Source organism: Saccostrea cucullata, unplaced genomic scaffold, assembly GCF_032062105.1.
Source record: "Saccostrea cucullata isolate Sc308-1 unplaced genomic scaffold, CSIRO_AGI_Scuc_v1 ctg100, whole genome shotgun sequence".
NCBI classification, from domain to species: domain Eukaryota; kingdom Metazoa; phylum Mollusca; class Bivalvia; order Ostreida; family Ostreidae; genus Saccostrea; species Saccostrea cuccullata.
In genome coordinates this window covers 195383-210813 of record NW_026932392.1, presented here as the reverse complement: position 1 = coordinate 210813, position 15431 = coordinate 195383, and the positions used below count along the sequence as shown (strand labels likewise).

Genomic DNA, 15431 nt, shown 5'->3' with positions numbered 1-15431 from the left:
CGCACTTTTGGAGAGAATTTATCCACTCTCCAGCATTGGTCAATCAACTACCTTTCACTCCCTAATTCTAGATACATTCTGTAGCTACTGCGTATATTTTATCCACCTCTCAACCATTTATAGTTGTCTCTACAGGCAATAAACTCGCTTGAAGTGAATTTTCAGCAATCTAACAAATAATTATAATCAAGCGAGTTTATCACTTATAGAGACGACTATAAAGGGTTGGGAGATAGATAAAATATATAGATTAGTTAAATAATGTGCCTAGAATTAGGGAATGAAAGGTAGTTGATTGACTGATGCTGGAAAGTGAAGAAATTCTCCCCAAAAGTGCGCAAAAAATATTGCGCCGTAAATTGCACCTTTTTTTGCACTGCGGGATCTGTAGCGTTATGGTCAAAGACAAATATATATAAAACCATACGCTACAGATGTGCAACTAAGTAGATATATAACATAAAGTATTTTTTAGTAAAGGAATTTATGATTTGAACATTTTCGCTATTGAACCAATTATTCAATCTTTTAAAAAAATTTTGCTAAGGGCAATAAATCCTTCTCATATATCTCCGGTATAGTATTTTTCTTTTAATGGGAAATTTTTGCCCTGTTATTCACAATCCCAGTATTTACATATTTTTTTTTTACTGTTGGGATATACTTCTGTTTAATTTACATGGTCTTGATTCCGCAAATTCATGTGATCTAAGCTAGCCCCGCTTCTGTCTCTATTTGTCATGCCACTCACGTGATTTTTTTTAACCGCGCTTATCGATGAACCAGTAGATTTATGTAGAAATAAAGTAAATTTATTATTTGTAATTTTATCTCGGACAAAGATATTGGAAATGTAAATATTTAAACGTAAACATCTTAAGAAATATGGCAACATATATTTCTAGCGATGATTAGTTAATTCAATCTATATTCAGTGAAATAGATGCAATTTTTCTACTTCGAAGACATTATATTGTGAGGATAAAAATACCTTATACAATTTCAAACAGAAATGGTTATCTGAATTTGAAATCAAGCAGGCTCTATATTTTTGGCGGAATTTAATTTTTGTTTATTTGTTCATGTCAGTTTGGTACTTTAATCTAGTAGACTTTTAGTAACATCATTTGATTCAAATAGGAGTAGTATCAGATGATTGGTAAAAGTTTTGTTTTCAATATCTATGGGAAAAAGAAAATGACCTTGACCTGACCTTGCGTCTAAAATGAAACGTTTGAATGAAACCTCATTCATTCGATCACTTAGTTGATATTAACTTCAAATTTTATTTATTTCTTAATGTTACTATTTCCTTCTGTTTTATATTTTTCTTTACATATTTTTTGTCCTTTGCACTTTATTTATTTACTTATTCTGTTTTGCTGTTTGTTTGCACTTTTTTATTTTCTTGTCATTATATTGCATAGCGAGTATACATACTTAGTAATAACTCTTCTGTAATTTAATTCGATTCATTTTTTTTTTCTTTTTTCCCACCTTTAGATAACAAAAGAAATTAAAGTAGCTTATAAGGAATTTTTTCATCATTGTAAATCATTGTCAATTCTAAACATTTGTAACCTTGACCTTATAGAGGACTTACATAGACCATGCCTGATGTCCAATCCAATTATAAAATCTTACTTTATATAATAAAATATTAATTAAATTGATATTAACTTCTTGAAACTTAAAATTTCGTCAATTTAAAACTATAATAAATACGACAATAATCCCTCCTTAATTCCCTACATCTCTCTCGGAAGCTGATGCTATCTGCTTCCCTCGCTGTTCTGGTTCTCTTTGTGTCGGCGCCATAGATAGACATCTTGTGATTCGCCTGTATTTGATTGTATGGTGCTGATTATCTCTATAACAATTTGTTGATGACATCATTAAAGATTCCTTATCTTTCCCTGAGCAGATGACTATTGTACTTTGTGTACATGTAATCTTTGTAGAGCACCAGACGAGTGTACATTTGTGTACATATAACCCAAAGCATTTTCTTGTGGGTACATGTACATGAAAGGGGGGGTCCATGTAATTATATGTGAGTCATATTATACTATTATTATGCAGGTTGGCTGGGACCTCCTCACATATTTGTACCTTATTAATTTGAAGTGATATGAGTCAGTATTTACTGTCCTCTCTATGTGGTGAGGGTAGCGCGCGACAAGACGGGTAGCTGTCGACATGTTACACCATATCCATCTTATGTTAATCTCCTAGATCAACATACTAAAATACCTTGTATGATACCATTAATGACTGTAATTCTTATAAAATGACATAAAGACATCTGAAAAAAGAACGAAGATAATGGACTAATGTGGAAGAAGAGCAGGAGAATTTGCTGTGTTTTACATGCATGAGTAATGAAAATATCAACGATTTTAAATCTTGAAATAAAAAAGAGACAAACTGAATACAGAAATCTGTCCATTCATTCTCAGTTTATTTTCGTGTACAAGAAATATTGGTATTTATAGAAAATTTTCAAAATTGCTCTCCTTTTATTTTACCCCAATTGACGATTTTTGTGACATTTTTTACACTGTAGATGTACTTGAAAATCAATTTGTTATTTTTACACAAAAATAATGTGATAAGAATCGGGAAGACAGTACTTGATACGATGTATATTTATCCTTCATCCCCTTGGTTTTCTCAAGAGACACTTTGGTAACATTAAATTTTTATCCAATTTGAAGGAAAACCAATCTTATTAAATGTGCTTTTTATGCCGTTGTAACGAGAAGAATGGTCTCAAAATCCCAATATTTTATAATCGAAGATAGAGGAGGTTTCATGTTTTTTTAAACAAAAGCTTGTTTTATACAGTTTAACTTGAATGTGTTAAAAATATATCAATATAAATTAAATACTAGTATATAAATTACTGCAATTTCCTGTGGATTTTTTTTTTCGAAAATTGTAATTTTCTAAATTTAAATTTACCATCCCCCCCCCCAATACCGAAGGGGGGGGGTCATAAAACTTCTGTGTCTGAGAGACATATTACCTATAAATAAACGCTTTGTCTCGCGAATGCAGACTTTTCCCTTTAAATGATGGGTCATCTGGCTTAACTTGAAATTTTTTTTTGTCATTATAACAAATACCATGTTATTTTTATTTTCACCACCGATTTTCGTTTATTTTATTAGATATCGTATTAGAAATATCTACATATAAAAGTCACACAGAGTTCATTTAAACTGGAATTGTGTAAACTTAAAGGATTAAATATCATACTGTTATAGTACATATGTACCAATTTAATAAAAAAAAAAAGAAAAATCGAATAGTTGCCTTGAAAACAGCAAGATGGTTTTAATTATCAAATTAATACAAGGACATGTACAAAATGGTTCTAGTTCCTTGAGGAAGCTATAGATAGTCCGAGATAATCGTAAAAAATAAAGGAAATATGAAGGTTTAAAATTGTGAATCTTTGCATCTGCCGCTTCATGGCACGGATGGACCAGATTGTCCCAGTAATTTCTACGGCGGAAATTCTAGCTTATTCTCACGAGTTCTTGGTGGACAATTGTGAATTTTAAAAAAGAATTTTGAAAAAGGGGGAGATATTTGAAGTGTACAATCCTGTCTAATTCACATGCGATTTTGGCAGCCATCAATTTTCAAATAATTAATATTAATAAGAAGTATATTAATATTTAAAAAATATTTGTGTTTTTCAAAAAAAAAAAAATGTAAATTCTAGGTCTCTTCTTATCCCACTTATATTCTGTTCCCCTTTCAAAAAATTCACGAAAAAAAAAAAATATTTGTCATACTTCTTCAATTGTCATTAAAATTTCTTTGTTTCAGTTTCAGAGAATTTGAGTCACTGATGTTTATAACTCGCATTCTTATTGTCTATTTACTCGTGTCAGGAGACGGTTAAACACAGTCAATACATATAATGTAGAAGATTTATCAGCCAATATGCTAATTAGTTCGGTGATCGTACACTAAATGGGGCGGGGCCAAGTCAATAATTCACAATACCACGCATACAGACATTTCTGATAGCTTTGAGGTTTCGTCAAGATTGGTAAGTTTGGCACAGTTTTATCATTATTTTATTGTACATGGATATTTTATATATATACATGAATATATTTATTTTTTATTTAATTGTCCAAGAATGTGACATGAAAACGAATAATTAAAACGTACCATGTGGGAAAAATACCTATCTATTCTTGTACATGTATAAAGAATAAAAGTATTGAATAAAGTATAGCAATAAAAGGTAATAAGTCGTGTACATGTACAGTGCACTTAGATTTGTGAAGAATATTATAATAATTCTCTCTTTTAAAGATAGATTATTTCAACACTTACATCAAAATATTTCCGTATTTAGAAAAAAAGAAGAGTCTATCACGTGCATATTTCCTCAATTGAAATTTATTTTTTAAATATACTTTTCAAACAGCAACAATCCGCTGACAGTGAATATATTCACGCCTATATATTGACGTGTCAATGAACTTTATAATCCATTTTTGACCTTAAAACGGTCTTATTTTAATGAATGATAAAACAAAATCGACAAAGCCCTGTAATATTTTTTTTTATTAATGTATTTATTTTGTTTATATTTATCGTATATATAAAAATAAATAAATAAATAAAAGAAATAGGAAAATAATCGGAAATTCAAAAAAAAAAAAAATCAACGATGTAGAAAATTTATGTTTTCAAATACTGGTAATGATTTACGTTGATAAATATCAAAGTACAAAATACATATTTTACTGATAAGTGAAAATGAAATCGACCGCTTAAGCATGCACAGTGCCCCAAATTGATGTAACGTATCTCAGAAAGTTTTTTAGCAATTCATGTGCAATAAAATATGTACTAATTTTTCTTTTGGTTCTTTTGTTATTAATTAAACTCAAACTTTAATATAAATCGTTTTTTTAATTCTATTTACAAATTACAAGCATAGAGTTCAAACAAGAAAAGATTAAACAACTTCGGAAACAAGTTTAAAAACTTATGTTAACCCTGTTTCCTGGTTGTACGTGCGATACACTACAGAATAATACGGTTGAAACGATTTCATATTAAAAAAAAAAAAGAATTGAGTTTGAAATCAAACTAGCGATTCATTGTCTGTTAAATGTATTTAAAAAGTCGTTGTTTCAACAAAAATTCATATCTAAAAAATACAACAATTTTAAGTATATGAAGTGACAGTAACTGTTCTTTTGATGAGAAAAAATGTTTGTGATCAATTAACAGAGGCCAAAGTCTTTGTTAATTTGGAGTAAACAACCTTTCTCAGATTGTAGTAAAAACACGGGACTTCGGTCGGTAGCCGAGTCCCCTCTTCTATTGTTTTGAAGGTCGGTCTATCCCCCCTTTCTACGGAGGCGGGGTAGCTACGTCCTTCTTTCTTTTGTTTTAGCGGGCTTTTTCTGACCACTGTTTTGACAACCATTAGCATTCTTTTTGTTTCAATGGTATTGTTGGTACACACCTAACCCCCTTAAATACGCCCGATTTACCAAATCTGAGATCATTCTTACAGAGAACGTGACAGAGAAGATTGTATCTAAGGTACTTATTTCATAAAATTGATATTTGCATGTATCTTGTCTATAGCTAGAAGATTTATTTCCCAGTTGATATAGTGCGTACAAAATTGTGTTTTGATTTTGGTAAAATTGTTGAATTTTTAAGAGTGTTGAGCATTTTAAAATCATACTTGATAAAAATCTGAAAAGGCTCCTTTTCCCATCCATAATTATTTGTACTACACATTTAGTTGATTGCTTTAAAAACAAAGGTTTACATAGTGTATTAAATAAGGCACCTGTTCAGCACCTGTTTGTCTATGTATCAGCTGACGTGAAGTACTTTTAGACTGAATATTTACAACAGTCTTACTCACAAAATTCAAAAATAGCATTCGATACGTAATTTTTGACAGCATGAAGGAAATATCCCTTTCACAAATTCCCAGACTATTCATTTTGTTTTCAGTATTGTCGTGAATCTAATTATAATTTAATGCTGATCATTAACATACCCGCCGTCCCGGGGGTGCCATACTCAGAATATACGTTGTAATTGTATATTCCCATTGTAGACATAAGTCTAGACACAGTCAGTGCTGGGAAATTGCAACTTTTAGTCTTTGAGTCTTTTGGAAAACTTGTTATGGAAGTTTTAATTAGTGTATCAAAAACATTAATATGAAATTTTTTTATTGATAAATTTGACAGTTATAACATTTCTACAATTTGCATTAAAGAATGATGTAAAATGAAGATGCAAAATGATGAAACATTTACTTAAGATTATTTTGAAACTATCTTACGAGGCAATCAAATTAGTTTGGTATACCCAAAGCATTATTTGATTAGCGTAAAATTCGACAATCGAGTCCACCTTTGTCCTCCTGCTTACATCAAAGGCTTATGTGATTTGACAGCAATTAACACCATCTTTCTTGGTTGTTTGTGAACTATTGTTAAATAATGATGTTTTATGATGGTAACCGATAAACCTAACTCCTTAACTATATTACACCAATTACCTTTATCACTTGTTTATTTACCTAATCACTTTCGCCCTAGAAGCTGATATGTAAGAAGTATGCTCTAGATTTAGACTCGGAACTTTCAAACATCGCGTCATCAAGACTTTATCAGAGGAGACCGATTTATGATAAAATTTCTTTGCGTACATAACATGTATAAATAATGTTGTTTTGCATTACATAATTGTTATGCACGTACATAAACAATGTATTTCATACATATTAAATTATAAGTTTTTATTCTCAGTAAAAATTGTAAAAAAAAAAAAAAAAAAGAATCTTCATTTATTCATAATTTTCTGATGGAAAAGAATTATATTTCAATGAAATTTCAGTAATTGTAAAGGAAGTTTCTGTCGAAGTTATATCACAGTTAAATTCAGCAGGCAATGTAAATTCGTGGCAAGGTTTGTTACAAAATTACTCTTTTATTTCGTGCATGCTATTTTAATTTTTTTTAAAACAGCAATTCCACTTTTATATTCAGTTCCGTAAAATAAATGCCGCTGCATCTATGTAGAAAACGACAAAAATAATCTAAGCTTCTTAGAAAAAGAGCTGATGGTGCTCACTTAAACCAGAAATATTTTTTTTCAAAATCAGAAAAAAAATGTAACCGGCACTGTATTCTGGCAGCTGTTGCTTGTCAATTAGACTGATTTCGGAAACAGCGCGACCAAACTGCAAGTACCGACAAGGCCAAATGTTTCCTTTTTCCTCGCGATTTTACCAAAAATAATTCGAGGATCTTCTTCCTTAGTTGCTCAATAAAAGAGCTGTTAGAATGGAAGGGAAGATCCAAAAAGAAATTCAAAATTATCACCAGAAAGAAAAGAAAAACAAACAAACAAACGATTTTAACATCTACGTGTAACGAATTTGTGATCTGCATTTACCGGTATGTTTAAAGAAAAAAAAAATGAAATGGCAATTATTTGTATTGGAACAAGATTCCTTTTTTTACTACTGGGCGATGTCGTAAATCAAAAATATTGGAACTTTTTTTTTTTTTATTTAGTTAAAGGAATATGAGTAGTAGAGAAAATAAAAAAAATAGATCACTGAAAAAGATAACGGTTTCCAATTGCATATATGTTACCATAAAAGGTTTTATCTAAAGTTAAAACTTTTAATGTGACATTTATACGACTTATAAATCTATCTCTATTGTAATATTTACTTCTGTAAAAAGTGGAACGTTGAAATTCGAAGAAAAAAATATAACTTGCAAACACATTCATTTAGTTTTACCCTCTTATACTAATGTATGTACTTTGCGCAATAAAAATGTTAATGTAAAGCGCAAACATAATAAATATTTAAAGTGGCTTTAAAAAATATTGCATATCACATTAAATAATTTTTCAGCGTTATTATTATTTTTTTTTTTTACGTTTTTAAACGTAATAATAACCGAAAGAGAATCATAAGATTATCAAAATAACACAGGCAAATTACTCAAGTATTTTATTCATCATCTTTTAAGCACCATTTTATTTTCTGTGTTTATTTCGTGATGTCATGGCGGGGATTACAGAGGAAAATACAATGTAATCACATCTTTCGACTTTTTACAGTCAAATCGTGATACACAAAATTGAAACTCTATAAATGAATTTAAAACGTGACATCACTGTGTTCTTTGCTCCTACTTGCTAGATCTATCGACTGTCAGTTAACATCTAACGGCTGATCTTTAGGGGTATATACTTTCCATTTGGAAATGACCATTTTATGTTTCTTCTATGTGATTAACTACATTCTGTAGTATTAGAAAAAAGGCTTACTCAGGACTTCATTGACCCTTTTTTGGTATGTGGCCCTGTACCTTTTCTATTGGGAATTTTAAATCGAAAGAGTAGCAAAAATTGGAAATACATGTATTTTTTTTTTATCTTATATCATTGATGAATGAAAGAGTTAGATTGAAGGAATATTCCCTATTAACACATTTTAAAATTAATTCAAGTTTTTGAAATATAAGGGGAACCGAAAAATTCAATCTGCTTGTCATTTTGGAATTTTAACTAACAACATCAAATTTGGGGGAAATAGACAATTCTTTATTGGGACAGGTTCTGGACGTAAGGGTTCACGGTGTATATATACGAAAAAAAACTAAAAAGAGCTAGTATATTCTATAAAAGTTTTTATCTTACTCTCTCTCTCTTTCTCTGTATCTCAATGCTAAAGTTATGTTGCTGTCCTAGGATTCATTTGAAATATTTATAAAATAGAATTGTTTTCAGTAGCAAGATGTGAAGCAATTTAATCATCAAATAAATAATATAATATAAATAAAATTAATATAAAATTGAAAAAAAGACGAATTAATAAATAAAATTAAAAGCTGAAATTCATAATATTTTAAAATATCATTTATCATAAGACCTATTAATTATTTTTTATGTCTTAATAGTTAATAATCCATAGACTTTTTTCCTGTGAACTAACAACAAAAATGTTGAAAATCAAGTTGTTATTCTGTCGGTTTGATAAAATTTAAAAAGTATCAAATATCACTATTACTAATAATTTCATAATATTTGATGGCTTTTGAGGATAGACGGAACTTGTTTAAATTTTGAAAAAAGTATCAAAAAGAGTTTCATAATCTTTAAAGGGTTTGGGTTCTGTAATAGACGGAACTCCGATTCAGGACTGGTCCTGTGACAAAAGTCAAAAATATACTGTAATATACTGTAATGTACTGTACAAGTCTGCTCCTCGTGTAAGAAGTATTATTTATATACAAGTTTACTTAAAATATGTAATAAACATGCACGAAAAGCACCAACTATTTTGTAGATACATTTTTGAAAAGAAAGAAAAATGGAATCATTGCTAATGATATATTTCACCAAACTCTCAAATAAGGCGTCTTCATATAATAAACTAATACAGAGCACGCGCTGCGTCGTTCCTGTTACCAGATTAACTTATCATCTGATTTAAAAATGAATTCATCAAGCACTCTCCACACTTATACAAAGATTATATTCTTGATACTTCGATTAAAGGCGAGATTAAAGCCTGTGTATAAGCAGTCTAGCGGGTGGAGAGGCGGCACTCTCAGATAATTCACCGCTCATTAGGCGTTAATTTAAGGCAATATTTGCATTCTACAAACCCCCTTTCACTCACTTGATAACGCTCCATGTATTATAGGAAGTGATCAAATTCCAAGTACAATTGTTGTCAAAGCAATAATTTGTCTGAAGATGTTTACAATCACAGGTTTTAATGTGTCCCCTACAAAATCTATCACATTTGTTTATGTTAAGGTGTTAGTGCTTTTGTTGACTTATTAGCTAACAAAGGATTAACGCAGTACTCTTAACACTATTAATATCAAACTATATACACTAGTACCCAATAAGTAACCAAGATCAATAACTGACCAGTAATCATATAATGGATAAAAGACCTTCTGAAGTATACACTCCGCAAACAACATAAAAGACATACTACACTTTCTATCTCCATTTGTAAACAAATTGAATTAGTATTTAGCTTTTTTTATGAAGTCACTAAGCAGGTTGTGCGATAATCACGGAAGTACCATCGAGATGCGATAAACCAACGCCCCCTAGTGGCCTGCACATATAAAATTCAGCAGTTTGCACTTTTCTACTTACATACTCACTAACTACACGAGGACAAACAGTTACCTACAGTATTTATCATTTTTAAAAAGTTAGTTTAGCAAGGATATACTTTTGAACTTTGTAATTTTTGGTAAGTGCGTTTCCTTATTTTTAAAAAAAAGAATATCAAAGCCAGTATTTGATCTGCTTTTATAAATAATTTTATTAATCGTATATATTTACAGGAAGCTTTTCAAACATGACTTACAGATTATTTCCAGATAAATGGAATTAATATATTTATTTAGATATTTTTAATTGCTGCTCGTCCGTATATACTTTTTGTAGAAAGTCCCTTGTAGGGTTGATTTTTTTGGTTTATTTATTTTTTAAAATATATATTTTGAAGTAAAAGTAAAGCTTCTTCTTTAATTTAAAACAAATATTTATTATGGTCTAATCATTTAAAAAAATTTCAAATAGACTTCTTTACATTAAGTTACTATGCAACAAAAATATTAAAATTGGAAGAAAAATCTTCGTCGAACTAAACCTTTTCATGACAACTTACTTGATAAAAATAAATACAAATATGTTAATAGCCATAAAAAAGATTTTTTTTTCTGGACCCTGAGTACTATTAAAACTAAACTTTTTGAATTTTAGATAATCAGCCATGAGTAGTCCAGTCAGCACCCCGTACTCCAGTCTCTTTGACGTGAGTCGTTTGGACGATACCCCGCCAGCACGACCTCTTTACTCCATGACGCACCCCCTCTCCTACTCCCGGGACATGTGGAAGTGTTACCCCTACGGTGCCTACCACGCCCTTTACAGCAGTTATTACTATGGGAATAGTTCGTGCCTCTCCCCGGAGCGCCTGATGCTGGGAGTGCCGAGTCAGCAGACGACAGGGCTCGATCTCTCATGTTCCTCCTCCAGCTTGCTTTCAGACGACAACCTCTCGCCCGAAAAGCGCTCTTTTTCGGACATGTCGATTGAAGGTAAGAAAGGTCCATATATCATATGTTTGCTGTACGCTAAAATTTAAAATCATAATGAGGGGAAAACCGAATTTATGCAATTAACTATTTAATTTTTATTATTTAAAGAAAGAATATAATATGAAAAGATCAACAAAAAACGACATGAAATTCATATTTATAATATACAGACATTTAAATGTTTAACTGAAAATGAAAATAAAAAAGGGATATTGCAGCTACATTAGTGGATATATTTTAAACAATAAAAATAAACTGCACCAATTCCGCGTTTTTTCCCTTTTATTGCATCTTTAAATTAAAATATCTTATTTATCATTTAAATACGTTGTAAAAAAAAAATAGCATTGTTACATGTATTGCAAAGTCACAGTGTCAGTAGCAAGTTATTGTGAAGTTACAAAATCTTGGTTATCGCGGGTGCTTGGTGTGTTTCCGATAAGTAAGGTTGATGTCACCCCAGGAAAGATCAGATTGAATCACTAAGTGATCGTGGAAGGCTTCTTCAATGCTCCTCCTCCAACATGCATTAAAGATGGCGGGCAAACAGCAAAACAACGCGGAGTTTTTTCCGAAAATGACAATTTTTTGCTTATAAAATTCCAATCTTTTTTTGTTTTCCTTAAAGATAATTGAGTGGGGTAATCAACTTCCTTGTCAAAAACGCTTTCTTAAGTGTATTTTTTCCAAAATATAAGTTTAAATGAGCATACCCCCTCTGATTTCAAGATGGCGGCTACATAGTTTCTTGTAAATGTAAGCTTGAAATATTATAAATAACAACCAATGAAAATAATTATAAATTATTATTTAAAGTGACGGACACCTGCATAATTGCTTGCGGTTTATGTTACAACTTGATAACAATATTTTTGCGAAAGATAAGGACTACCAACGGACATGAGAGAAGAATTTTAATGTATTCATAGGAAATTATTTTGAATGAGGGAAACTTATGAAGCAGAGAGACAAGTATTTATTGTATAGGATTCTGTGTCATGCACACTCTGGCCGTGGGGAATTCAAGCTTTTCTTGCAACGCTAGCAGATACGTCATTTGAAATACATTAGATCCGCCATGACAATTACTATGTAAAGTAACTGAATATGTTAGCGCTACAGTTTCAACGTTTTTGGTTTTAACAGAAATAAAACAGACATTTTCAATCAATTCTAGTGCAAATACAAATTATTACAATTAAGTCTAATTATTTGATAAAAGTTTAATTTATTATGAAAAAAAAATATTTTTCCTAACCTGTAATTTCCGTCAATATTCGTGGTAACCAGAAAATACTGAGACTGTCTGTATTTATTCTCTGTATGTACAAACATATATAAACATGAAAAGCTAAAACTTATTAATTTTCTTCCACAGAGGAAAAGAAGTCCCCCAAGCCTTTTGACTTCCACCACATGGCGGAATCAGTGATGAGAGACGAGGAGGGATCTGACGACAAATCACCCATCAACAAGGACCCCCTCATCATCAGCCACGCCCTGGAGTACATCTCTTATCTGGAACAAGCAAGGTAAGACCCTATGTAAAATATATTACTAAGAAATTCTTATTTGGTTTAACAACTTTTAGTGAAATAAAATTAATTAAAATTTAATATCGCGTCTAATTTTGTGAAGCAGTAGCTTTAACTGGAAATTAAAAAAATATATAAAGTTTTGAGAAGAATTGAGTTGTTGACAGTGAAATATACTGAATTTTTTTTTTCCCAATTAAAAAAAAATATTTTTTAAGCTATTTGAATAAGCATGACATGGGCCTTGACTACTTGGAAAATGTAAACAAATTTAGAGTTAACTTCTCTTGATTTCAAGCACTTTCTGTAATCTTTATAAAGGAAGTAATATTCTTCACTGATTTACACTCTTCACATAATATCTTGTGGTAAAATTACGCTAAATTCGCGGCTTTCCCATGTGACTACCGACATACTTCAAACTTTCCGCATCGTGTTTTTACATGCGGTTAATAAATGATAAAGCAAATATTATTAATCGAATGAAACATGACATTAGAAAAAAAAGTTTTATATTTATTACTTAAATATCAATTCAAAATTGATAATTCAAAGTGAAAAGAAACGATCTACAGTGTAAATAAAACTTTATCAAAATTAATATTATACGCTGTGTTTTGATCACTAATAAAATGATAAAACCCATTACTTGTTTGCATTTGATTAAGTCCTATCCAAATACAATTAAGAGACAGAATTAAAATGTTAATAAACCTTACAGGTCGTATTTATTTTTTTGTTAAGTTTTTTTTTAAAATCAATTTTAGTTGCCATGAAAAAAAATTACTTAGTATAGAGTATCAAAAAAGTAAAAATTGTTTTTCAGTAAAAGTTTGGATATATCCCCTCTTATCACCCTCACCCGAAAATATATATTCGCTTAACTTATCTTCACATGAAAAAAAGTTATAGTAGTTTAAATAGCTTTCCAAATTTGTATCAATTTGGAATATCCCGATCTATTTTTAGATCAATGTAGAGGAAATAAATCCTTGTATTGACCTGGAACGTCACGTGCAGGTCAATACAACGTAGTATTTTTCTAACATAGTTGGATCTCAGCCAATCAGAGAGATGAAAACTATTCAATCATATAATAAACCTAATTATCTACTCTTTGTTAGATTGAGTAAAACCTGTATGGACTCTTTCAGACTTTCGTACATGCCACTCAAGTTCCCCCTCCACCTCCAAAAATGTAGTTCCCTCCCGGAACGAAGAGGAAGGCGCCACAAAAAGTAAGATTATTTATTTTGTTCATTATATTTAATTCAGGGTTCATGTATTAGTTGTAACAATTCTCTTTAGGCTTATTTAATTCAAATTGAAATGAAACAAATCTACGATGTACTATTAATTCTTGTTACTGTAGGTATTTTTTAATTGATTCCTTTATATTTTAGACAGAAGAAAGAATACATCTGTAAATACTGCGGACGCCATTTTTCCAAATCGTACAATCTTCTGATCCACGAGCGCACGCACACGGATGAACGCCCCTTCCCCTGTGACATCTGTGGCAAGGCCTTCAGGCGACAGGATCACCTCAGGGACCACAGGTAAGTACACGTGTACCTGGGGTTTTTTTTATTATTTATTTTTCTTTATTTGAGATGAAATATAATTTAACAAATAATAAATATAGATTGCGGAATAAAGATAGGTTAAAAACTGCTAAGAGTGAAAAAAAAGTTCATGATTCGAAAGACTAAAATTGACAAAAAGTCTCTAGAACAGTCAATAAAACATTTTTATTTAAATTTTTTGTGCTTTATTTCACAGGTACATTCACTCCAAGGAAAAGCCCTTTAAGTGTGTTACTTGTGGGAAGGGATTTTGTCAGGCCAGAACACTAGCTGTCCACAAACAGACCCACGAGGTGAGATACGTGTAAAATAGCTTAAATTTGAATATTGCAAAACATGATAAATAAATATTAAAAAAGTAAATGGGATTATTTTAACTTTTTAAAAAATATTATTAAATTAACAAACTTTAATAGATTTTTTCTTTTTAACTTTTTAGCAGGTGTCGTAGAGGCAGATCCATAGGATGGGTTTCTTGGTGCATCTGAAGTCTCGTGCTCAGATATTAGCGCTGGACGTTCTACAATCCGATCCCTGATTTACGTGTAGACAGTTCGTTCCCAGAAACAGAGTTTCGCTCAGAGTAAAACGAATTGTTATTGGGTCGGTGAACACCAGCGTGACAGAGACAGTGCTGCTTTAATATTGTTAAGTTGTGGTTTGTTAAAAATTTGTTAGTGTATTTTTGTTGTTTTTTTATTATGCAATGACCTTGTGTATGCATGTTCAATTCAAACATGCAATTTATACATACGAAACATTCCAGAGAGAGAGAGAGAGAGAGAGAGAGAGAGAGAGAGAGAGAGAGAGAGAGAGAGAGAGAGAGGTTTTGTACATATATATGATATGAATAAATTAAATTAATTCACAAAAGTTAATTTTGTTTCTGAAATCTTAATTTTTTTCGTACTTTGAGATAGTAAAGTCAATAGAAATCTCTTCATTGATATAAGATGACCAAATTTAAGCATATACATCGAATCAAGCAAAATAAAATTTGGAAATGTACATGTCCGTGGACAGCATGTTATCGTTTTGTATCAGTATCTTCTTCGTTCTAATACACATCAAATCTTTTCACAGGTAATGCACATGTCAAATATGAAAGCCCTATCTCTTCTCAATCAAAAGTTGTAAGGAAGTGAAAC

At 30.8% G+C, this 15431-nt stretch overlaps 1 protein-coding gene across 3 annotated transcripts; it reads left to right on the top strand.

The window, feature by feature from the left end:
* The first annotated feature begins 4049 nt into the window (after positions 1 to 4049).
* LOC134235004 (protein odd-skipped-related 1-like) lies at positions 4050 to 15161 on the top strand. 3 transcript variants are annotated; one of them, XM_062717078.1, is made up of 8 exons: positions 4050 to 4066; positions 5488 to 5586; positions 10825 to 11162; positions 12541 to 12694; positions 13852 to 13935; positions 14101 to 14256; positions 14480 to 14576; positions 14723 to 15161. In XM_062717078.1, exons 3-8 carry the CDS (start codon positions 10835 to 10837, stop codon positions 14732 to 14734), a joined length of 831 nt encoding a protein of 276 aa, XP_062573062.1. In that variant the 5' UTR covers positions 4050 to 4066; positions 5488 to 5586; positions 10825 to 10834; the 3' UTR covers positions 14735 to 15161. The 3 variants fall into 3 exon arrangements, with proteins under 3 accessions (XP_062573062.1, XP_062573063.1, XP_062573061.1); XM_062717079.1 differs by lacking the exons at positions 4050 to 4066; positions 5488 to 5586 and adding an exon at positions 10158 to 10309 and having other exon boundaries at positions 14726 to 15161; XM_062717077.1 differs by lacking the exons at positions 4050 to 4066; positions 5488 to 5586 and adding an exon at positions 10158 to 10309.
* Positions 15162 to 15431: the final 270 nt, after the last annotated feature.

Excerpts from the sequence above, each read along its gene's own strand:
- LOC134235004 (XM_062717078.1), top strand. The coding sequence starts at position 10,835 with ATGAGTAGTCCAGTCAGCACCCCGTACTCCAGTCTCTTTGACGTGAGT. Across the intron at positions 12,695-13,851 it reads TCTTATCTGGAACAAGCAAG|ACTTTCGTACATGCCACTCA; the intron begins GTAAGACCCTAT and ends GGACTCTTTCAG. Across the intron at positions 13,936-14,100 it reads AGAGGAAGGCGCCACAAAAA|ACAGAAGAAAGAATACATCT; the intron begins GTAAGATTATTT and ends TTTATATTTTAG.